Source organism: Nycticebus coucang, chromosome 8 (genome assembly GCF_027406575.1).
Source record: "Nycticebus coucang isolate mNycCou1 chromosome 8, mNycCou1.pri, whole genome shotgun sequence".
Taxonomy (NCBI): domain Eukaryota; kingdom Metazoa; phylum Chordata; class Mammalia; order Primates; family Lorisidae; genus Nycticebus; species Nycticebus coucang.
In genome coordinates, this window is record NC_069787.1 from 125208802 (window position 1) to 125232214 (window position 23413).

Here is a 23413-nt window from a genome sequence, read left to right on the forward strand (position 1 = left end):
AAAACGACAACTGCAACAACAACAACAACAACAAAAATAGCTGCATGTTGTGGCGGGCACCTGTAGCCCCAGCTACTTGGGAGGCTGAGGCAAGAGAATCGCTTGAGCCCAAGAGTTGGAGGAGGTTGTGAGCTGTGACACCACGGGGCACTCTACCCAGGGCGACAGCTTGAGACTCCGTCTCAAAAAACAAACAAACAAAAAAAAAGAGATCACTTTGCTCAATGTAGAAGACTGCCCATCTTTTATTCCCATACTTCAGGGCTTTGTATCTGCATGACTTATGGCTTATGTTTAAATTTTCTCATCTCTTGAAGAAGAAGTATAAATTAGCCTTTTGCAGTGGTAATTTCATTTGTCTAGAGTTGTCTCTAGCTCATCTTTTTTCCTGTTTTTCTCCCTATCTTTTTCTTCTGCCTGAAACATTTTAAAGGCTAATTATTAGAATAAGTTACTCTGTCATATGTGCAATCCAAGAATATTTAGTGCAGATAAACAGGCAAAAATGTCTAAAAGAAAAAAAGTCATTAACCATTTATGCTTCCTTAGCTTTAAACAATATAGACAAATGAATTTAAATAATAGCCTTTGTTATTGTGGTTATAAGAAACAAGTTTTCATGATAAAAGCAGAGCTTTTAAATATCGAATGATTATTAATAAGGTTTACAAATTATATTTTATAAAAAGGTTTATGAAATAGTTCTGATATATAGATAAATTGGAGCAAACTATAATGAATTAATATTTTTTTAAGTCAACTCTTTATCTTTGTACAGGTTTTATTAAGATTAATACTGATAATATATTCTAATCTATATAAAACTAAGGGTGAACTTTTTATGATTTAAACTTATTAAATTTCTTATTTAATTTATGGGTTAAATTATCCTCCAGTTATTTAAGATTACAAACTATAAAATGGTGTTTAAACAAATTGTAATATAGGTTTTTTGTTTTTGGTTTTGTTTTTTTTTTTTTTTTAGAGAAACAGAGTCTTACTTTGTTGTCCTCGGTAGAGCGCTGTGACGTCACAGCCCACAGCAACCTCCAGCTCTTGGGCTTAGGCAATTCTCTTGCCTTTGTCTCCCGAGTAGCTGGACTACAGGTGCCCGCCACAACGCCCTACTGTTTGTTGTTGCAGTTTGGCCAGGGCTGGGTTCAAACCCTCCACCCTGGGTATATGGGGCTGGCGCCCTACTCCCTGAGCCATAGGCACTGCCCAATACATGTGTTTTTTAAAAGAGCTTGGAACTTATAAATTTTTTTATGCCAGTACTAATTATAAGTACCAAATGTGTTAACTAAAATTGTAATTTTTCAGATACTCAGTTAACTGTTCAAGACCTTACATAATGTTAAATTAGTCTTGGATACATAACAATTTATAAGAAATAAATGATGTAGAGCTATGGTCACTAAAGGTGGTTTCTGTTCACCTTTATTTTTATACATTATAATATGGCTATGAATAAACAGAGTGAACAAATGCTGTGGATATTATGTGTGTTTTATTTTGCCACCCTAAAAATAGAAGTAATCTAAAATTTGTACACAAAACTTTAGCTAGACATTTCTTCTTTTTCTGTCTTCTAGTTTTCTTTTTGGAGAAAGCAGAAATTGATTGCTGGGGTTAATAAGCAATATAGTTGGTATAAAAACTACAGTAAAACATGAATATATGTACACATACAGGATAGTGAATATTAATTTTACTTAAGGAAAGTATTAGTTTGTTAAAATAGTAATTTTAACATAATAGATACACTGGCTTATTTAATATACTGAGAAGGTTAATTATCAATTTGTTAAATATAAAATTTTAAATTAAAAACTTTAATGCTGTCCATTTCCATAGTTACATACTATGTATTTTTTTTTTTTTTTTTGTAGAGACAGAGTCTCACCGTACCGCCCTCGGGTAGAGTGCCGTGGCATTACACGGCTCACAGCAACCTCTAACTCCTGGGCTTACGCGATTCTCTTGCCTCAGCCTCCCGGGCAGCTGGGACTACAGGCGCCCGCCACAACGCCCGGCTATTTTTTGGTTGCAGTTTGGCCGGGGCTGGGTCTGAACCCGCCACCCTCGGCATATGGGGCCGGCGCCCTACTCACTGAGCCACAGGCGCCACCACATACTATGTATTTTTAAACAAATACAGCATACTGCATTTTATTCTGCTTTACTGTACTGTGGGAATAGCACATTTTTTTACAAATTGAAGGTTTGTGGTAACCCTTGTAGAGCAACTCTGTCAGCTCCATTTTTCTAGCAGCACGTGCTCACTTTGTAACTTGGTAACTCTCAAAATACAAGGCAGTATTTCAAAACTTTATATTATCATTTTATCTATTATGATAGTCTGTGATTATTTATTTATTTATTTATTTTGGAGACAGGGTCTTGCTTTGTTGCCCAGGCTAAAGTGCAGTGGTGTTATCATAGCTCACTGCAACCTCAGATTTTTGGGCTCAAGCAATCCTCCTCCCTCAGCCTCCCGAGTAACTGGGACTATAGGTGCATGCCACCATGCACAGGTAATTTTTTTTACTTTTTGTAGAGATAGGATCTTGCTGTTGTTGCCCAGGCTGGTCTCAAACTCCTGGCCTCAACTGATCCTCCTGCCTTGGTCTTCCAAATTGGTAGGGCTACAGGTGTGCACCACCATATCAGGCTGGACAGTGATCTTTGATATTACTACTGCAGTAGTTTTGCTATGGACCTCTTGTAAGATAATGAACTTCATTTGTAAATACCTCTATTCTGTGTGTTCTCACTGCTCCACCTACTGGTGGCTCCCAGTCTTTTTTCCTCTCCTTGGGCATACTTTGTGAGACATAAAAGTATTGAAATTAGTCCAATTGATAACCTTGTAGTGGCCTCTAAGTGTTCAAGGTAAAGGAAGATTCATCTGTCTTTCACTTTAAGCCAAAACCTGGATATTAATTAAGCTTAATGAAGAAGGCACATTGAAAGCTGAGATAAGCTGAAAACTAGGCCTTTTGCACCAAAAAGGTAGCCAAGCTGTGAATGCAGAGTGCAAGTGTTTGGAATGAATTAAGTACTACAGTGAATACACAAATAATAAGAAAGCAAAATAGCCTTATTGCTGTTATGAAAAAGTTTGAATGGTCTGAATAGAAAAATCCAACCACAACATTCCCTTAAGCCAAGGCCCAATCTGGTGCACAGCTCTAACTCTCTTCAGTTCTATTGAGAATCAGAGAGCTGGGGGAGCTGCACAAGAAAAGCTTCAAGCTAGCAGCAGTAGGTTCATGAGGTTTAAGAAGAAACCATCTTCATAACGTACAAGTGCAAGGTGAGACACCAAGTGGTGATGCAGAAGCTGCAGCATGTTATCCAGAAGATCTAGCTAAATAATTGATGAAGGTCGCTGCACTACACAACAAAATTTTAGTGTGGATAAAACAACTTTAAATTGGAAGAAGGTTCTATTTAGGACTTGCATAGCTAGAGAGAAGTCAGTGCCCGGCTTCAGAACGTCAAAGAACGGGCTAACTCTTTTATTAGGTGTGAACAGGGCTGATGGCCTTAGCTATATTGAAGCCAGTGTTCATTTATCACTCTTAAAATCCTAGGGCCCTTAATTATTATACTTAATCTACTCTGCCAGTTCTCTGTAAATGGAGCAAGAAAACCTAGACAACAATTTATTATGGTTCTCCGAAATCATGTAAATTATAATTTACATAATTATATAACATAAAATCAAGTAAGAATACCTTCAATTTGCACCTTTGCTTGGATATAAAGTCAAAGCAAATGTCCAAACTAGAGGTAAACAAGAAAATTACACAATTCTAATTAATCTAATTTTAATGTGACAGACAAATGTTTAACCAAAACAGAATTCCTTCTTCCAGCATGGCAGTGGTCTGACCACAGGCCAGGTGCATGTGGGTCCTTCCACCTTCAGCCAGTTCAGCTGCCTGCTAAGATGTCATAGTTCTCCCACTTCCTCTTGGTCTAAACTACTGCAAAATCTGTCTTGTTGCAGTACCTTCTAACAGATTTTGAAATGAATTCCTCATTTGCAGATTAAATTTTTATCTTTTTTTAATTAAACATTTTTAATTGATTAAAAATAGTACCTACTATGTGGATTTGTGGTTAAAACAAAACAAGTAAGAACAATCCATATAAAGTGCTTCACACAAGCCATATACATAAGTGTTCTGTTTTATGGCAACTTCTCAATTATAAAATTCAGACATGGTCCCTGAAACTGTAGGGAGTTGGTCCTCTAGAGCAGTACTGTCTGCTCTTGTATAGAGAGGCAGGTACTCTGTAGGAGTTGGTCCTCTAGAGCAGTGCTGTCTGCTCTTGTACAGAGAGGGAAGCTACTCTGTAGGAGTTAGTCCTCTAGAGAAGTGCTGTCTGCTCTTGTACAGAGTGGGAAGCTACTCTGTAGGAGGTGGTCCTCTAGAGCAGTGCTGTCTGCTCTTTTACAGAGTGGGAAGCTACTCTGTAGGAGGTGGTCCTCTAGAGCAGTGCTGTCTGCTCTTGTACAGAGAGGGAGCTACTCTGTAGCAGTTGGTCCTCTAGAGCAGTGCTGTCTGCTCTTGTACAGAGAGGGAGCTACTCTGTAGCAGTTGGTCCTCTAGAGCAGTGCTGTCTGCTCTTGTACAGAGAGGGAGCTACTCTGTAGCAGTTGGTCCTCTAGAGCAGTGCTGTCTGCTCTTGTACAGAGAGGGAAGCTACTCTGTAGCAGTTGGTCCTCTAGAGCAGTGCTGTCTGCTCTTGTACAGAGAGGGAGCTACTCTGTAGCAGTTGGTCCTCTAGAGCAGTGCTGTCTGCTCTTGGTTCTCCATGTCTGTGCTGTCTGGCATAGAAGCCACTCCATGTGTGGCACTTGCTTGGAATGCGACTAGTGTTACATAACTGAGGAACTGAATTTGTAATTGTATTTTATTGTAATTAATTTAAAGAGCCATGGTTAGTGATTACTGCATGGACAACACAGGTCTGGGATATGTTTGTATAGATGTTATATTATTGTCAAATTGAAAATAGAATGTGAGGTGTCTCCTGGAGAACTTTGGGCACACCCGAGGATATGTTAGTGGCCTGTGGTCGGGGGAGGCCCTTCAGTAATTTTGTGATGATTTGGCGATTTTGTCCCCTCTTCTTTCCTTCTCTTAGTTCTGATAACTGTTCTTTGCCCCTCCTAGAAAAATCAACCTTTTACATGTTTCTCCCAGCCCATCTTGAAGTTCTGGAGCACTGGGAGATTATTTAAAGGCAGTTCATCAGACACATTCACACTTAAGCTCTTTAGAAAACCTGCCTGTTCTAAGCTGGCATCTTATACCAATCTTGATAATTTACTTCTTCTCACCACTCACAGATCTGTAGGCAGGAACATGAATCATTAATATCTGTTTCTCTGCAGTTATCTGCAAATAATTTGAAAGCAACAGCCCTCTTCTATGTTAGGGTCTTGCGGAAGATTTCAACGGAAAGGAAGAAATGCTTTGCAAATAGTAAATACTCAGGCCATGTTTTTCCAATGAAATCGTAGCCTGTATTTACATATGTTGAATATGTCTGTAAAGTGCTTATTCAGTCCTATTTATGTTGCCGTTAGTAGTTTGAATACAATGACCTGGGTCTGAATTTCTTTTTGTATGACTTACTTATGTTAGTCACTATCATTTTGCCATTAATTATTTTCAGGTGTTAATCGTCCACCTGCAATTCCCTTTTCTTATATTGCCAGAGTCTGTAATGCTCTTGTCAGCTGGGCACAGGGGCTCATGCCTGTAATCCTAGCACTCTAGGAGGCTGAGGTGGAATGATTGCAGGAGGCCAGGAGTTCTAGACCAGCCTGAGCAATAGCAAGGCCCTGTCTCTACAAAAAAGTAGAAAAATTAGTGGGGCATGGTGGTGCACATGCTTGTAGTCTCAACTCCTTGAGAGGCTGAGGCAGGAGGATAGGATAAGGTTGCTGTGAGCTATGCTGAACTCTAGCTCAGGCATCAGAGTGAGATCCTGTCTCAAAAATACATAAATAGGCTGAGCATGGTGGCTCACATTTGTAATCCCAGCCCCTTGGAAGGCTGAGGTGGGTGGATTGCTTGAGCTCAAGTGTTCGAGACCATCCTGAGCAAGAGTGAGACCCCATCTCTACCAAAAATAGAAAAACTAGCTGAGCATTGTGGTGGGTGCCTATAGTCCCAGCTACTTGGGAGGCTGAGGCAAAAAGACCTCTTGAACCCAAGAGTTTGAGGTTGCTAGGAGCTATGATGATGCCATGGCACTTCTCCCAGGGCAACAGAGTGAGAATCTGTCTAATAGTAATAATAATAATAATAAATCAAATAGGAACTGCCTGAATAAATTACCTCTAGCCATCAAAACTGCTATTTTTGAGTAACCATTTTTGGTTATAGAGATTTAAGAAGAGAACACTATTCAAGGAAGTGGGTAAGCTCTTTGGAATGTAGGTTATTAGGGCAAGAACCTTAGACAGATCTTTTTATTTTAACTACTTACATTTTTTTATTTGTTTAATTCAGAATTAGAAATTAAAAACATAGATTACTTTGGTGGTATTTCCTATCCCTATCCCCAGATAAGAACAGAAAAGAGATGACTCTTTGTAAAATAAATTCTACAATAAATTTTATAGCAAGACCATATTCAAAGGAAAATATGAAAATGATTAAATGTGGGTTTTTTCTTTCAAATTAACAGGAGTTATTTAAGTATGGTTTACATATGCTTTGTTTGTTCCCCCCCCCCAAATCAATTTCAGATTTGAGTTTACACATAAAAAACAATCAGGCGGTGCAGGCCAGTTTGGAAAAGTGATAGGTGTGCTGGAGCCTCTGGACCCAGAGAACTACACCAAGCTGGAGTTTGCAGATGAAACATTCGGATCAAACGTTCCAAAGCACTTTGTGCCTGCTGTAGAAAAGGTAAATTTTACAAAAGCTTTTTTGCATTTTCATTTATTAAAAACAGTTTATTGGGTGTCCGATTACACTTTACCTTCCATCACAGTGTCTGTCATGGTTCATTTTAGTTACAGTCCTGCTTCTTGACCCGAACGTTAAGCTTTCCATCTTGTTCTAGAATCTCAAGGTCATTAAGTGCAAGAGCTATAAATACCTGCTAGGACAGTGATGGGAAAGCCTTCTGTTTCTTAATCATTGTCATATTTCTCTTGATAAATTGAATCTACTGCCTTGATTGTAATCTGCAATTAAAATTTGCAGCAGTCCTTAAGGATTCATGAAAGTTTGATGCGTACTGTTGTAGTAGAGTGACCCTTCTCAACACCCGGGTGCTGCTGGCATCACTGCTGCCGGTCAGTGTTCAGAACCAGTCTTCATGTGTAGGCCTCATAGCAGTGAGGGTCAAATAAGACTTATGTCCTGAAGAATTCTAATTGCTTTGTTTGCTTTCCACGTGATTTGCTTTAAGGTGTTATAAATCTTTAGTTTATTCTTACAGACTTTAAAAAAATCTTTTAACTTAAAATCCCTATCATCAGGTTATAATTTGGGTGGTAATAAATAGCATTTTTTGTGGTTAATGCATTCCATTCATTTTACTTGTATTTCAAATAAGACAATACTTTTGCCATTCACACACTTATTGAAATATGTTATGTCCCACAAGATTAACATAGGTGAAGGAGACCTTAGATTCTTTTCAGCACACATAATTGACGGTTTTGAAGTGTAAAGAAATATATGGGACTTTCTATGCAACCCTGTTACTGTGGTGCCAGGAATTCACTCACATGAATTATAGGAGCTCCACAAAATATTTGTTAAGTGACTGAATTAAAAAGAATTGTAAACTTAACCGAATTGTACTCTTTAAATATGTACAGTTTATTATATATCAGTTGTACCTCATGAAGCTATTTTATAAAAAAAAAAATTATGTTTAGAGAAATGAAACTTACCATTTAATTCTGGTTCTTAGCGACAATACATAACACCAGGGCTATGATGTGGTGCCTGCCAATGAGGCAAGCCAGGTCAGGTATGTGCTAGGGTCTCACGGTGCAGCCGTTGTGAACACCAGTTTTGATGGGGTTTTCTTTTAGGAAGTTCCTTAGTTTTACTGTTTTCAATTTCTAAAATTAGGATCTTGCTGTCTGTCTGTTGAATTGTGAGAGCTGAGTGGTTCCTGAGGGTGAGGTTATGAGAAGGTGGAGTTAGCATTCTTAGTGGTGCTTTCAAATTAGCTTCAAGTCCTCTGCCTTTCTGAGAGATTGCTCCTCTAGATGCCACAATAATGAAAGACACTAAGCCTTTTTAAAAGAATTTTTTTTTTTTAAGAGACAGAGTCTCACTTTATGGCCCTCGGTAGAGTGCCATGGCCTCACACAGCTCACAGCAACCTCCAACTCCTGGGCTTCAGCGATTCTCTTGCCTCAGCCTCCCCAGTAGCTGGGATTACAGGCGCAATAGCATTCACAACAATGTTACACTATTGAACAAAAAACGTTTCAGTGTTGTTGAGAGTGCATCTCTAAGAAAAACCCACTCATTGCAGAAGTCGTGTTGATTCCTTCACAGGGGTTTTTAGGCGCCTGTGAGAAGGGCCCCCTTTCTGGTCACAAGCTGTCTGGGTTCCGGTTTGTCCTGCAGGATGGAGCACACCACATGGTTGATTCCAATGAAATCGCCTTCATCCGAGCAGGAGAAGGTGCTCTTAAACAAGGTAGGCTGTGTTCCAGCAAGAACAGCTGCACCCCAGTCCCTCAGTCCTACTTGACAGAGAATGAAGGTGAGCGGGAGTGACCGTGTCGCAAACAGACAGAGTTTATTGGCGAAGGTGAAGGTGTGCCCTGGAGGGTGAGAGCAGGTGCGCATCCCAGCAGAGCCTGGCCCTGAGAGCTCTGGGTCATACCTGTTTCTTGCCTCTCCTCCTTGCTGAAGTTGTATCTTTTCTTGATCAGTGGGGACATTGTCTCCTCTCTGCTGGCCTTTGGCAGGGGAGCTTTTCATCTTACCTGATTAGTGGATGTGTCCCATGTGTGTCGTGGCGGCAGGTAGGTAATACACAGTGTTGTAACATATAACATGCTCTGTGGTGTTGTTTCTGTTACTTTTTATTTTTTTGTGTGTGTCACTTATGGTTGTCTCAGATGCTTGTGGTTACCTTTGTCTCGTTACTGTTACACTATGTTCCCCTTTGTCCACACTGCTCCCATTCAGCTCCCTCTGGTTCCGTTTTCTTACCTGTGCTCGCAGTCCCTAGCACTGTAGGGTGTCCCTTTGCCCTGACAGGCCATCGTCCGCACTGCCTCCTGTTCAGCTCCCTCTGATTCTCCGTCTTTCCTACCTGTGCTCACTATCCCTATCACTTCAGGGTGTCTGTTTTCCCTGACAGACCAGGAGAGCCCGAGAAGGCTATTTTTACTCTTCACCCAGAGCACTATACATCACATCAGAGAATATTGTAGCCAGTGAACAAATATTTATAGAACTGAAAAGTGAGAATAGATTATTATGTTCTTTTTCTTGAAAAATTAAAAGCCTACCATGTACTCCTAAATTTATCTCTTTTTTTATAGTTTTAAATTTATATGTTTTTTATAGGTTTAAATTTATATGTTTTGTGAGTTTGTTTTTAATAGAGAGAAAAGTCCAGAATTCTAGAAATATTTGAAAGATATGTTAACTACAGTAATGCTGTTTTTAGTGACTTTACTCAAATGTCAAGAAATGTGTAAATTTGTACGTAATTTTTTCATGTATGACATGGTAAGTTTTTAGACATTTTGAGAATAACAAAGTACTTTGGAAGAATTTAGTAAACCTTATTCACAAGTAGACTTCTTGCTAAACTGCTGAAATTGTCAACCTTATTCACGTAGAATAATTGTGAATTTAAGCCCTGATGAACTAGAACCCTAAGCAGTTGCAAGCATATTTGATTCTTTGCTTGTAAGAGAAAAAAGTCAGTGATAACATAGCAATTTGACATCACAGTTTTCCAACAAAGGATCTTCAAAGTGTGTCCTGCAGCAAGAAAATTCATTCTTTTGTTATCTCTTCCATATCCTTTATGTGGAAATTCATTTGTAATGTCCATAAGTGTCTTTACACAAGTTATAATCAATTATGATTCATATAACATTCAGAAATATTGTCATCAAACAGGTTTAAAATGGACAGTAAAAAATTAAATTAGTCATAACATTTCCCAAGCAGTCTGTAGATCAGGGTTCTGTGGATTCTCCATCTTGAACTTTGTGTTGTTTTGGTTGTAGTTGGCATCTGTGATCAGGTGCGGGGCAGTGATTGGACCAGGTTGCTGATTCCTTATTTTACTTTAACTGCTTGGAGACTTTAGTAATTTATGTTTTAGTTTCTCAGTTGTGAAAGGGAGAGAGAATTCTCCGTATCTTTTATGTCAGTTTTCCATTAAAAAATTCAGTTGAAATCTGTGATGAAATCTTTTCACAATCTGAAGATTGTGTTAATCGGAAATAAGAAAATGACATGACAAAACGAAGCTGCTTTACTGGGCATGGCTCAGTAAGACTTCTCTGTGTTTACCACTTTAATCTTAAGCTGACAGATTAGTCACTTGATATAATTTTTAGAAAAACAGTTAAAACAAATTAGAAAATACCAATGGTTCTGTACTGGTTCTTGACTGGAAATTGGTAGTTTTCCTGGAGATAAAGGGTACATAAAACCAGGTAATTGCTATGGTTATCAATTAACAAAGAGCCTCATCCTTTTTAACTGTTCTTATGTTTAAATGTAAGTAAAGGTAGCTGTATAATATTTGCCCTTAATATACACATCTATCCTTGAAAATGTTTATATCTATGAATACTAACTAAGCAGTAGAATATTTAGCATTTTATTATTTAGCTATAGTATAGTACAAATACAGTATAAATATCAAGTATGAGTAATTGCCTGGTAGATGTGCAAAGGAAAGCACTGGATTGTAATTGAATTGGGAAGTCTTATTTTTGAAACTATCCCTGTGAAGACAAGCAGCAAGCTAGGATGAAAAATAAATTACTTGAACTTTGGGAGGCCGAGGCGGGTGGATTGCCCGAGTTCACAGGTTTGAGGCCAGCCTGAACCAGAACGAGACCTCATCTCTAAAAATAGCTGAGCGTTGTGGCAGGTGCCTATAGTCCCAGCTACTGAGGAGGCTGAGGCAAGAGAATCACTTGAACCCAAGACTTTGAGGTTGCTATGAACTGTGACGTCACGTCACTCTACTGAGGGCGACAAAGTGAGACTCTGTCTCAGAATAAATAAATAAATAAATTACTTTGCTCTTTCTTCATCTGATTCTTATTTCTCCATGATTGAAAAACAAAAATCTTTGAAACATCACATTGTATCCCATAAACATACACAACTATTATTTGTCAATTAAAAATAAAATAAAACGTTTTTTGGAGATTTGGAGTAAAAATATGAATTAGCTTTTCCCTTCCTAAAAAAAAAGATAAAAGTGTTAAAAGTCATGTGAAAGGAAGTTCTTGCCAAACTCAGTAAGAAAGTCAACTTTTTGTGTGTTTACCTCCATTGACTGCTGTGTGAGTTTCAGGGCCAGAATGTTGGGGAATGAGCTCAGTATAAAAGCTTATATAATTATTGTAATACTACATAGATATACGTTCCGTATTATCAAAATCTGAAGGAAAATAGTTAAAATCTCATTTATTCTTCATTTAGAAAAATGAAAACTGGAACTAATTTGGGCCAAATTTTAAATCTCATTATGAGATTAATCAGTGATATAATATAAACCTGAAATGTAAAGTTGAACGTTTAGGCATTTGTGCCCTATGGCTGGGACCGTTGCCATCCTTCTTTGTGGCCAGTTTTTCGAGTGCCATGCTTGGTATCTCCAGAAACACCAAACTTGTCGTCACCCTGCAAGAGAAATAAAAGGCTAACCAGAGTCCTGGTGTGAGCTCGTTTAACTCAGCAGCGCCTTTTTTTGGTCTCCTGTCCCATTACTACTGGGCTTTGAGTGTGAATCCTGGCTCTCCTCTTTCCTTACTTTGTGGAAACATACAGGTCATCTGAACTTTCCCCAGGCAGCCTGGTAAATAATTTTGCAAACCTTAAATAAGAATGAACTTGAACACACTTGCACGTATGTGTTTGGACACGGTGAATGCTAATCCCTTTTCCTGCCGTGTTACCTTTGACCTGGCACCGTGCTTTGCCACCTGCTCCCCCGCTGGTTTGTCTCAGAGTGCTTATCGTAGCATTTATTGATGGCTGATGTTTATGCTGAGTACATGAGCTATCATATTTTGTCTTCACAGAGACCTTATAGCTGAGTAAGTTGAGGCTCAGAGCAGTTAATTGAATGACCCCCAGGTTTCTTGCTGGTTAGAGGAGCAGCTGATAGTTAAACCTAGTCCAGAGTCACCACCCTGGACCACGTCTTCACACAGCCTCTTTAGCGCCTGGCCTGGTGACCATCTATGTTATTCCTAGTGGGCTGAAATGTAAACATTACCATCTCTACGCACTGTGTTGGCTTAAAAGGTCTTGTGCTAATATTAGTATTTTCACTTCTTGCCTCAAGGAGCTACAGACCACATTGATCTACTGGAGGAAAATTGCTTTTAGGGCTCAGCTGCTATGTGGCTGTTGAAATGCAGAGTGAATTACCTCTGGAGTCTTGTCACTGGTGATAGGGTTGGAGGATGTTTAACCCTAACCCTCTGGTCATTTGGAAGTGAGTCAGGAGGTGGATTTAAGAAGAGGAATTAAAAGGAAGGGAGCAGGGTGAAAGAATACGAACCAAGAACTAGACAGGCAGTTTTCAGCAATTGAGTGATGAGCACTGTGCACCTGGCCCTGTCCTTCCCTTCAGAATAGGACATTTGCATAACCTGGCCCTTCACATTCCTGACCCAGGGAGAATACACTAGATAATGTGTAGCTGCATCTGGATATGTCTGTTCACATGTCTTGTTCAGGGAACCTTTTTCCTATTAATTATATTTCTTTAGAGCCACAGAAGCTCTGCTATTGTAGTAACTCAAGAAATAGAGCTGTTTTTATAGTCTAGAATTGATGGTCTATTGGAGATACCCATGTGCAATTTTGTAGAGCTTAGCCAATGAATCACAGGAGTCCGCAGTATTTCTATGAAGTTCAATTGTTTCTCTCTCAGAACAGAATTCACTAATTAGGACTAATGAGTCCAGGGTAGGTGTGAGCTAGGATATTATTTTAATTAAAAAGTATTTCTAAGAAATGCATGTATTGCTATTCTCATAATTATTACACGTAAGCTGATAGTATCTTTAAAAGAAGTGCTTTAATGACTATGAGAGTAATTGTTAATTTTTTTTTATTAAATCATAGCTGTGTACATTAATGTGATCATGGGGCACCATACACTAGTTTTATGGACCGTTTGACACATTTTCATCACACTGGTTAACATAGCCTTCCTGACATTTTCTTAGTTATTGTGTTAAGACATTTATATTCTACATTTACTAAGTTTCAATGTAGCCTTGTAAGATGCACCAGAGGTGTAATCCCACCAATCACCCTCCTTCTACCCCCTCCCCCATCCCCCCTTCCCTTTCCCCCTTCCCCATATTCTTAGGTTATAACTGGGTTATAGCTTTCATATGAAAACCATAAATTAGTTTCATAGTAGGGCTGAAATACATTGGATACTTTTTCTTCCATTCTTGAGATACTTTACTAAGAAGAATATGTTCCAGCTCCATCCATGTAAAAATGAAAGGGTAAAGTCTCCATCTTTCTTTAAGACTGCATAATATTCCATGGTGTACATATACCACAATTTATTAATCCATTCGTGGATTGATGGGTACTTGGCCTTTTTCCATGACTTAGCAATTATGAATTGGGCTGCAGTAAACATTCTGGTACAAATATCTTTGTTATAATGTGATTTTTGGTCTTCTGGGTATATACCTAGTAGAGGAATTAAAGGATTGAATGGCAGATCTATTTTTAGATCTCTAAGTGTTCTCCTTCCAAAAGGAATGTATTAATTTGCATTCCCACCAGCAGTGTAGAAGTGTTCCCTCTTCTCCACATCCACGCCAACATCTCTGGTCTTGGGATTTTGTGATATTGGGCTAATCTTACTGGAGTTAGATGATATTTCAAAGTAGTTTTGATTTGCATTTCTCTGATGATTAAAGATGATGAGCATTTTTCATATGTCTGTAGGCCGGGCGCCTGTCTTCTTCAGAGAAGTTTCTCTTCAAGTCCCTTGCTCAGCCTGCGATGGGATCACTTGTTCTTTTCTTGCTTATACGTTTGAGTTCTCTGTGGATTCTGGTTATTAAACCTTTGTTGAAGACATAACCTGCAAATATCTTCTCCCGTTCTGAGTGCTGTCTGCTTGCTTTACTTACTGTGTTCTTGGCTGTGCAGAAGCTTTTTAGTTTGATCAGGAGCCAGTAGTGTATTTTTGAAACTGCTTCAATTGTAATTGTTAATTTGTTATAAACAAACTGATGCTTCTGGGAAAACTATGATAATTTAAAAGCAAAATATTTGTCATCTTTTCTGTGTTTTACAAAATAAAATTAGCCAATCAGAGGCTGAAGTCGTAGTATTCTGCACTGTCACATCTTCCAGATTAAGTGTGAATGCCTGGAGTTTGTAATCTCTCCATGTTGTTACATTGAAATGTCAGTTGGCATTTGTAATAGTAAGTGTCTGGTTATGTATTAAGAGGGACAAAATGATGAAAATGTGTTAAATGGTCCATAAAACCAGTGTATGGTGCCCCATGATCACATTAATGTACACAGCTATGATTAATAAAAAAAAGAGGGACAAAAAATAAATCCAGACATACCCAGTGAGTTTTAGTGCTTAAATTGGCCAAATTAAGTCCAGAATCTTTATTTGACATGTGAAGAAACTTGAGACCTGGACAGACTGTGCTTTTCCAAAGGGCATATGGCTTCTTAGAGATAGCACAGAAACTAGAAACTTGGTCTTCTTTTTTTTTTTTTTTTTTTTTGTAGAGACAGAGTCTCACTTTATGGCCCTCACTAGAGTGCCGTGGCATCACACAGCTCACAGCAACCTCCAACTCCTGGGCTTAAGTGATTCTCTTGCCTCAGCCTCCCAAGTAGCTGGGACTACAGGTGCCCGCCACAACACCCGGCTATTTTTTTGTTGCAGTTCAGCCGGGGCCGGGCTTGAACCCGCCACCCTCGGTATATGGGGCCGGCGCCTTACCAACTGAGCCACAGGCGCCGCCCGAAACTTGGTCTTCTAATTGTCAGTAGGGTTTGAATTGTTCAGCCTAGAAAAGGAGAGGCTGATCTCTGCGTGACTGTCTCTGAGTCTGGGAGGGGTTCCTTCCCATCTCCCTCCCACCCTGAGGTAAAAGTTATTTTCTTTTTAGTTAGAAACAACTATCTGTCAGGGACCAACAAAAAAGAAAGAGTTTACCTTGGTCAAAGCCTTAACAGTTAGTATTGTTGCTCCTGAAGATTTTCCGAGAGAATAATACAGAGCTCATCTGGATAGTTTAAATGGTAAAGGACTTGATCAAATGTTGTTTAAAGACTCTTTTATATTATCCTCTGAATTTTAATGAGTTCTAAGGATAAAAATATGGTGAGGGAAATACTGATGTTAAAACTAAATGTCTTACTGGAATTGCCTTTTACAAGAGTGACTGTTATTGCTCCTAGAAAAATAAGTCTAGATAAAATATTTTAACGGTATCATTTGTGAGTGTACCTTTGGGAGAGCGCCATTTATCTGCCTTTCATACATCTGGATAGAAAAGAGTTCCAGTTTGTCAGTTTATTTAAAGAGTAATAAACTTCCTTTTTTTTTAAACCTAGCCTTGGCAAACACAACATTATGTATTCTTGAACCTATTATGGCTGTGGAAGTTATAGCCCCAAATGATTTTCAGGGATCAGTGATTGCAGGAATTAACCGGCGCCATGGGGTGATCACTGGGCAAGATGGAACGGAAGACTATTTTATACTGTACGCAGAGGTAAGTACTGTTGGTTATTGACAATCGTGCTTTTATTAACCACAGAAGGAAATCAGAATTAACTTTTATTTTGGAGATTGTAGGGCAAATTGACCAATTTCTCTGTTGAATTTGTGGCTTAAATATGTGTGGCAATTTCTGTAATTTGCAATTAGAGCAACTCAAGTGCAAAAGCTAAAAAAGAGGTTCATTTTATCTTGGCCTTTTGTGGCTGTTGTTTTTTAGATGTATAGTCATCTTTCTTATTTTATCTTCCTTTGCATAGCTGCTTTATTGTTATGTGAGCACTGATTTACTGGCGCTATATTTAATTTCCTATTTGTAGCTTTCTTGACTTAAATCTCAGTGGAGAAGGTGTTTGTCATGTTATATAAAGCCTCTCGGAAGGTACTACCAAAGAATATTATTACTGTGTCCAAAGGATGTGTTATACTAACATTGTCACTGAAGAAATGCTTTGGATTGCTGGAGCTGGGGCCAGAGAACAGAGCAGAAATGAGGAGGGAAGACCATCCGTGGTGTCCTCTGTGAAATTAAAGACTTGGTTTCTAGTTGCAACTGTTAAATGACATAATTTTCAAATAGGGCTTCTCACTTGGAATAAAATAAAAATGTTTGTCTTTGGCTTTTAATCCTTCTAAACCAAGAATATTGAGTAGAAACCTAAATGGAATTAAATGGTTGTCTCTATATTTTTTCCAATTTCTTTCAATAAACAATGCTAAAGTATCTATTGTGTTTGTTTTTAGGTCCCTCTGAATGATATGTTTGGTTATTCCACTGAACTTAGGTCATGCACAGAGGTAAGCAAGTGTTTAAGCGTTATGACAGTGTTCTTCAAAAGACCACTTCCAAAATGGTCAGATTTGGGAAATCCTCACTTCACATGACTTTACTTAATAGTTGTAAAAAAAATTCTCTCTCTCTTTTAAACTCCCAGGGGAAGGGGGAATACACCATGGAGTACTGCCGGTACCAGCCGTGCTTGCCGGCCACCCAGGAAGATCTCGTTAATAAGTATTTGGAAGCCAGCGGGCAACTTCCTATAAAAAAGGGGAAAGCCAAGAACTAACTGTCCTCACTTTGAGTTGACCGACTTTAACTGAATCTGCAAGGTTTAGATACTTTGATGGATTCCAGTGGAATAAATTCAGCCGGCTGAAACCAGAGATGTTGGAGGCTCTTCCCGTTCCCATCCAGGAGCTTCTCTTATCTTCAAAGATAAGTCTATGCATGGTTCAGCTCTGTTGACTGGTTTTATAGTTCATTGGAAAATCTTAAATAAACCATAATTATTACTGAAATATATATTTAATATTTATTTAAGGGGGAAAGAGATTAATTTGCTCTATACTTTTAATGTGTGTAAACTTCCGTTCTAAATGTTTTCTCATAGATTTTTCAACATACAGGAAAGCTGTAAAGGCAGTATAAAACCAGCATATACCTTTCATCTACGTTAACTAGGAGCAACTTTGTTAATAATTTAATTTGTTTTGTTAAAATTACCTTCTCTATTGTCTATGTATCATACCTCTATATTTAAAAAAATTAATCATTAGTTTGCTGAAGAAGGTGAATTATGCGCGTTGTGATACTTCTTAGAGTGTCATTAATGGGTAGGTTTTCTGTTTTAGAGTGGATTTCACATGATCTCAATAGAGAACATTTTTCAGATTCTTCATTGGGCTATTAAAACATTAGCTAAATTTCTGTCTTTTATACATGGCTGATTGCTTCAATTTGTGGCTTTTGCAAATTTATAACTGCCTGTGTTTTAGGAATATGAATATTACTTCCTTCCACTCTTATGAGTAAAAAATAAGCTGTCCTTGTTTGTATTCATTGGACTTTTCTGCATCCTAAATAATATAACTTTCAGAGTTGCTGCCCAGTTAGTTTCAGTCCCCTACTAGGCGCTAGCTGAAGTTTAGTCTATTGGAATTTATCACATGCACATATGGTATTCACTGAGATTGTGAAAGAACAATGGGTAAGCTTTTATTTCCAGAGTAATTTGGGCTTTCCCAGACGGTTCGAGTACATTCCTTAGAATTGCTTTATCCAAAAATCATTTGATGCCATAGATGTATCCTAGACCTTTTCATTACTGGATAATAGAAATAAAATAATTTATTTTAAATTTTTTTAGCTTTCTTGATTTATTAGATTTGGCTCTATAACTTAAGTTTTCTGGGGGAAAAATTTTTTTTGAAAGTATTTAGTGTATGTTTTCAGGACATTTGCTAAATACTTTAAATGTACTATTTCCCACAACCCTATGAGAGAGTATGTACCATTATTATGCCATTTTGTAATAGAGGAAGTAAAGGCACAGAGAAAGTAAGTAACTTTGCTAAGACCACACAGCTTAAGTTTTCAAACTGATACTTGAGTTTGATGCTCACCAAGTGCATTTCCTCTATGAATGTCTATTGCTACCCTGGCATCAAGGCTGAGAAATGTGGTTGCTGTAGCATTCATCAGCATCTCGCACCTTTCACAATAACTTTGCGTATTGTTCCTAATGAGGAAACACATTCTGTGTACCTTCTAGAGTTATCATCATTCGTCTGGCTATTAAGAATGGTCAGAAGCGCTGGAACTAAGATAAATTTGGACTTGTTTTTAATTTGTTAAACATTCTGGTTATAAAGTTATAGTATCAGAAAAAGTTCTAGATATCTAATCCAACACCAGCATTTCATGGGCAATAAGATGGCCCAGTGGGTGGGACTAACTAGAATAGGACCACATGTGGACAAATCCAAGACAAGAACCCACATCTCCTGCTACCTTGTTAGTGTGGTCACAGCTGGTGAGGACCACGTACCAACCTCAGTCTGTAGCATGGAGAAAAGTAATGAGACCATTCATAAAGAGGATTTTTATACTACTATTTTGCAGGGTAATTGTTGACTAATTCACAGAAAGACGGTATTACGTACTTGTTTTGGAGAATGGAAGCAGCACTAGATGGTATTTATTGCACTAAGTGTCGACCCTTGCTGCACTTTAAAAACCAGCTGTGGAACTTTAGAAGTAAGATATTCAGGTTCTCTACATGGATCAGGACGAAAAGTTTCCCTGGTGACTCTAATATGCAAAGTTAAAGACCACTCAAGTATTGCCTCTGCTTAGGCCCAGGACGTGAAGTGAAAGATTTGTGAAATTCATATGTGTCATGTTATTGATACTCTTTTGTGTGATATTAAGTGTTTGGGCTGTTGGTTTTTCGTTTGATAACTTTACCTTCTTTATTTTTTTTAAGAGATAGGATCTTGTTACGTTGCTCTGGCTGGTCTCAAACTCCTAGGCTATAGCAATTCTTCTGCCTCAGCCTCTGTTTTTCGTATGATTTAATCATTGCAGATTCTTTCCTTTAAATGATTGTTTGCAGTGTTTCAGAATACAAGGCAAATCAAGGGGATGTTGGGAAGATAAATGCAAAAATGGGATTTTAAATAGAAAAATATGTAAATGAGTTGTTTACTTTTATTTTGTATGGGTCCACATCTTTAGAATTTTTCTCTTTAGTATAAACTTTTCCAATTATCTAACAGTCCAGACTTAAAAGCAATATTTTGATTTCTTTAAGGCTGATCCTTTCCAATCAATTACTGGTCATGGAACCTGGCTAAAGGTTTTTAGACATTGATACAAGTGTTCCAGTAAATGATACTAATTTTGAAAGTCAGATGATGACATTTCCTGGATCAATTCTTCTTGCCTTAAGGAGATACTCCACTACATTTGATTATAGTCCATATTGTGTTTGCTTTTATAAATTACTTAGGCCAACACTGGGTCCAAGTTGTCCTTATAAATGAAAATTTTATGTACTTAATATACTTTCAGTTACATCAGTGTTTTCTTAATGCATATTTGCAGACAGCTTTATGTAGTGAGATATATATACTCTTATTATTTGTAAAATTTGAATTAAGTCATAATAAAATTTCATTTTTAATTCCAGCTTAGCACCAAAATTTTTTCCTATATATACAAGTCTCTACAAATGTGTTTAACACATTTTTATTATTTAGAAATGTAAATATTTATTTAAAAGATATCAAGTTTAAAAGGAATACTTGCTTGGAATCATAAAATATACTAAAACCCTTTTAAACAGTTAATATTTTTCCTACAATTTACTTTCATTGAAAATATTGTTTACATACTTGATAGAGGCAATTTAGCAACTTAAAATAGCCACAATATGTTCAAAATATGAGAAATGCAGATTCAGAGATGTGACCATCATTTTTTGCTTTGTTTTTTCAAAATACTTGTTGAACCAGTTGCAGCATTACCAGTTGACTGGATTTTATGTTTTAGGGCTGAAAGTTTGGGGAGACTGCCGGAGATTAGCACAAAGCAGAGTTCTGTATGCATGGGCCCTCAGAGTTAAAAACTAAAGCAGACTAGTTGGAAAACAAACAAACAAAAAAACAACATCTTTTAATTTTTGAGTATTTACTTATAATCATAGGCTTTCTTAAGTTATTAGAATGCCTACATCTTAGCTATTTTACTAGAATAATGATCTAGGCTGGTACAGTGATTTTGTTTAGAACTTAGTATAAGCAGATCACTGTTTTCTTTTTAGAAATTACTAAGCTTTGTTGGTGCCGCAGCTGATCCTTCTTCAGTTCCAGAGGCTTCTGATGTCTGCAGCTCTTGACAGTGGTACTTCACTTTAAGCTGTTTGCCAGGGTACCAGACCAAGTGAATATGACAGGGAATTATTTCCTAGGAAATAAGAGTCATAAAGTAAAATTAAAAAGTCATAAAATGCAATCATTTGCAAAAATTTCTGGTAAAAAAAAAAAATTCTACATACAATTTTGTATTTTACCTGTGTTGAGAATTCATGAAGTAGCACAGTATAATCAAAATCAATTTCCTCATCATCAGTTTTCTGGAGGGAGAAACCAGAGTCTGATCAACACGGTGAGTGTGTATTAGCTCCCTGTCAGTGCACAGAAGGCTCACGCCATCTGCAGTCTGTTTGGACGGGCGCCTCAACTCTCCTGCTGCCTTGTAGTTTTCAGCCTCACTGAGCATCAAGATATAGAAGTCATGGACCCTTAAATTTTTGTCTTATCTCTGAGTTACCTGAAAGTCTAGTTGAATGTGACTTTTTCTCTTTAATATTTATAGGTTTTAATGGGGGCTGAGGTCTGTGAGGATCGTGGGATCTTTGAACAGCTGCAGGGATCAGGATACTGTACTGTGCACAGGAAGCTGATGGGTCAGCCCTGATGTACGTGTTCCAGGCAGGACGACCCAGGCAACCACGGCCTGGGCTCTGTGTTAGGCACTGTAGACATGTTCTCATGTAATATTATCTTTCAGTAGTATGTAGTATGACCCCGGCTTTACAGTGGAGGTAACTTGAGGTTCCAGCTGGTAAGTAACAAATTAGAATTCAAATGCAGGTCCGCTGACTGCAACACCCCTACTCTTCATGTAGACCATACAGCTGTGCCAGACTGCCGCTAAAAGCAGCGCACTGGGCATGTTTCGGTAGGCACTCAGTCATCTTCAAGTTTACTAGTGACTAAACCAATTTCCTATTTTCTTTTTGACATTTTTTTTTTTTTGCAAGTGTTTGTTTCGTACTAAAAATGGAAGAGAGGAAATATTTTTTTTTTTTTTTTTTTGAGACAGAGTCTCTGTCACTCTGACAGCAACCTCAAACTCTTGGACTCTAATGATCCTCTTGCCTCACCCTCCCGAGTAGCTGGGACTACAGCACCCAACACAACACCTGGCTATTTTTAGAGATGGGGTCTTGCTTTGACTCAGGCTTGTCTCCAATTCCTGAGCTCAAGCAATCCACTGCCTCGGCCTCGGCCTCCCAGAGTGGTAGGATTACAGGCGTGAGCCACGGTGCCCAGCCAGGAAATTTCTTTTTAAATAAAAACTTCCATTTGGATTATAATTTTAGTCTTCTCCTACCAGGTTATTATGAAGACTACTAAGGAATATGAAAAAGCTAAAAAAAAAAAAAAAAATTCATGGAGGTTTTTACAAGCCATGAAATCTCCATTAGGTGAGGAGGGTCCTGAAGGGCAAGGATGCAGGGAAGGGACCAGATAAGGCAGAAACTGACAGCTTTTTCTGTGACATCTTCTTTGCATTATTGGGTAGGTTTCCCTCCTGCCTCAGAGGATACCCAGGAATGTTCCAAGAAAATGCCAGAAGCATAAGCTGCAAAGTCAGAGAATTCATGAGAGAAAACTCAGCATCTCATAAGAAGGTAGTTAGTGAAGGTTCCAGTGATCAGTCTGGCATTGGTTGGTTTGGGGAGTGTAGTTAGCCGTTTGACCCTCCTTTGGTGACTGTCTTTACATTGGAAGGAAATAGTTCCCAAGATGTTCCACACCGGCTGGCTGCTTTGTCTTATGATTATTATCTCAGGTACGTTCTGGAACTCCTGACCTCAAGCAGGCTTCCACCTTGGCCTTCCAAACTGCTAGGATGACAAGCATGAGCCGCGGCACCTGGCCATCTGCACTATTTCTCAAACCCTGACCATGAATTAGAATTTAAAACCTTGGTTTTATGGTTTTACTTTTAAACTTAAAGTGGTTTTTTGTTTTTGTTTTTTTTTAGGACAATGCCTTCTTGTTCTGTTTTTGAAGCTAGTATATCTGAAGGAAACCATGGCAGTCTTCAGATTTGAGGCAAAAAAAGAGACGTAGATTAAAACAAATGATGGGACAGTACCAACTCCATTTTACAAACTATTTTTGCTAAAAACACAAAGTGTTACTCATTTTTTAATACAAAAATCTAAGTCGTGATAACACGTGGGGACACTATCATTTGATTAAGAACTTCCTTATTAAAGTTATTGAAACATCCCCTTACATTTCTGTTTTTATAGATTCTTTCTCCTCTATGAGTAAGTACCCTTAAACCAACCAAAAAGCACAGCTATTAAACAACTGCAGAAAAGGATGCTGCACATTCCAATCTGGCAAAACATTCCAGGATTGGACCACCCCCAACCAAGTCAAGCCCTGCCAAGAAGTCATTATTTTTAATATTATTCAGAAATAGTCTTTTCGGCTTCTATTCAAATCACAACTGTCAAACCCTGTGGTCCAAATTGATGATGACTTATAGTTAACATTTTCTGGTAACTCAGCATTTTAATCTTCCTGGAGACAGACCGGAAGTTTTTGTTTGTTCCTGTTTATGTGTTCATGATCTCACCTCCTCCACACCCCCCCAAAAGAAAATGATCCCTAGCTGACCCAGTGTGGTTTTTGTAGAGTGAGCAAGTTCATGTTACTAATGTAAGCTATCAAACGCAGATTTCTTAGCATAATAGGGTAGATGAGATGGGGTCTTTACTGTACCTTTGGCTGATGGAGACCTCTAGTTGGTAAAAACA

General features: G+C 38.2%; 2 protein-coding genes across 2 annotated transcripts in view; one reads left to right on the forward strand and one right to left on the reverse strand.

The window, feature by feature from the left end:
* The window catches only part of GFM1 (G elongation factor mitochondrial 1), a 55256-nt gene extending 37947 nt beyond the window's left edge, over window positions 1–17309 (forward strand). The window contains exons 14-18 of the mRNA XM_053599151.1: window positions 6779–6941; window positions 8559–8703; window positions 15845–16005; window positions 16755–16808; window positions 16946–17309. Of these exons, the coding sequence (XP_053455126.1) occupies window positions 6779–6941; window positions 8559–8703; window positions 15845–16005; window positions 16755–16808; window positions 16946–17077 (655 nt within the window). The 3' untranslated portion in view covers window positions 17078–17309. The remainder of the gene's footprint in view (window positions 1–6778; window positions 6942–8558; window positions 8704–15844; window positions 16006–16754; window positions 16809–16945) is intronic.
* Window positions 17310–17454: 145 nt separating this feature from the next.
* RARRES1 (retinoic acid receptor responder 1) overlaps window positions 17455–23413 on the reverse strand; it is a 34441-nt gene continuing 28482 nt past the window's right edge. Inside the window, exons 5-6 of the mRNA XM_053599152.1 lie at window positions 20864–20926; window positions 17455–20757 (exon numbers count right to left, since the gene is read on the reverse strand). Coding sequence (XP_053455127.1) covers window positions 20611–20757; window positions 20864–20926 — 210 coding nt within the window. The 3' untranslated portion in view covers window positions 17455–20610. The remainder of the gene's footprint in view (window positions 20758–20863; window positions 20927–23413) is intronic.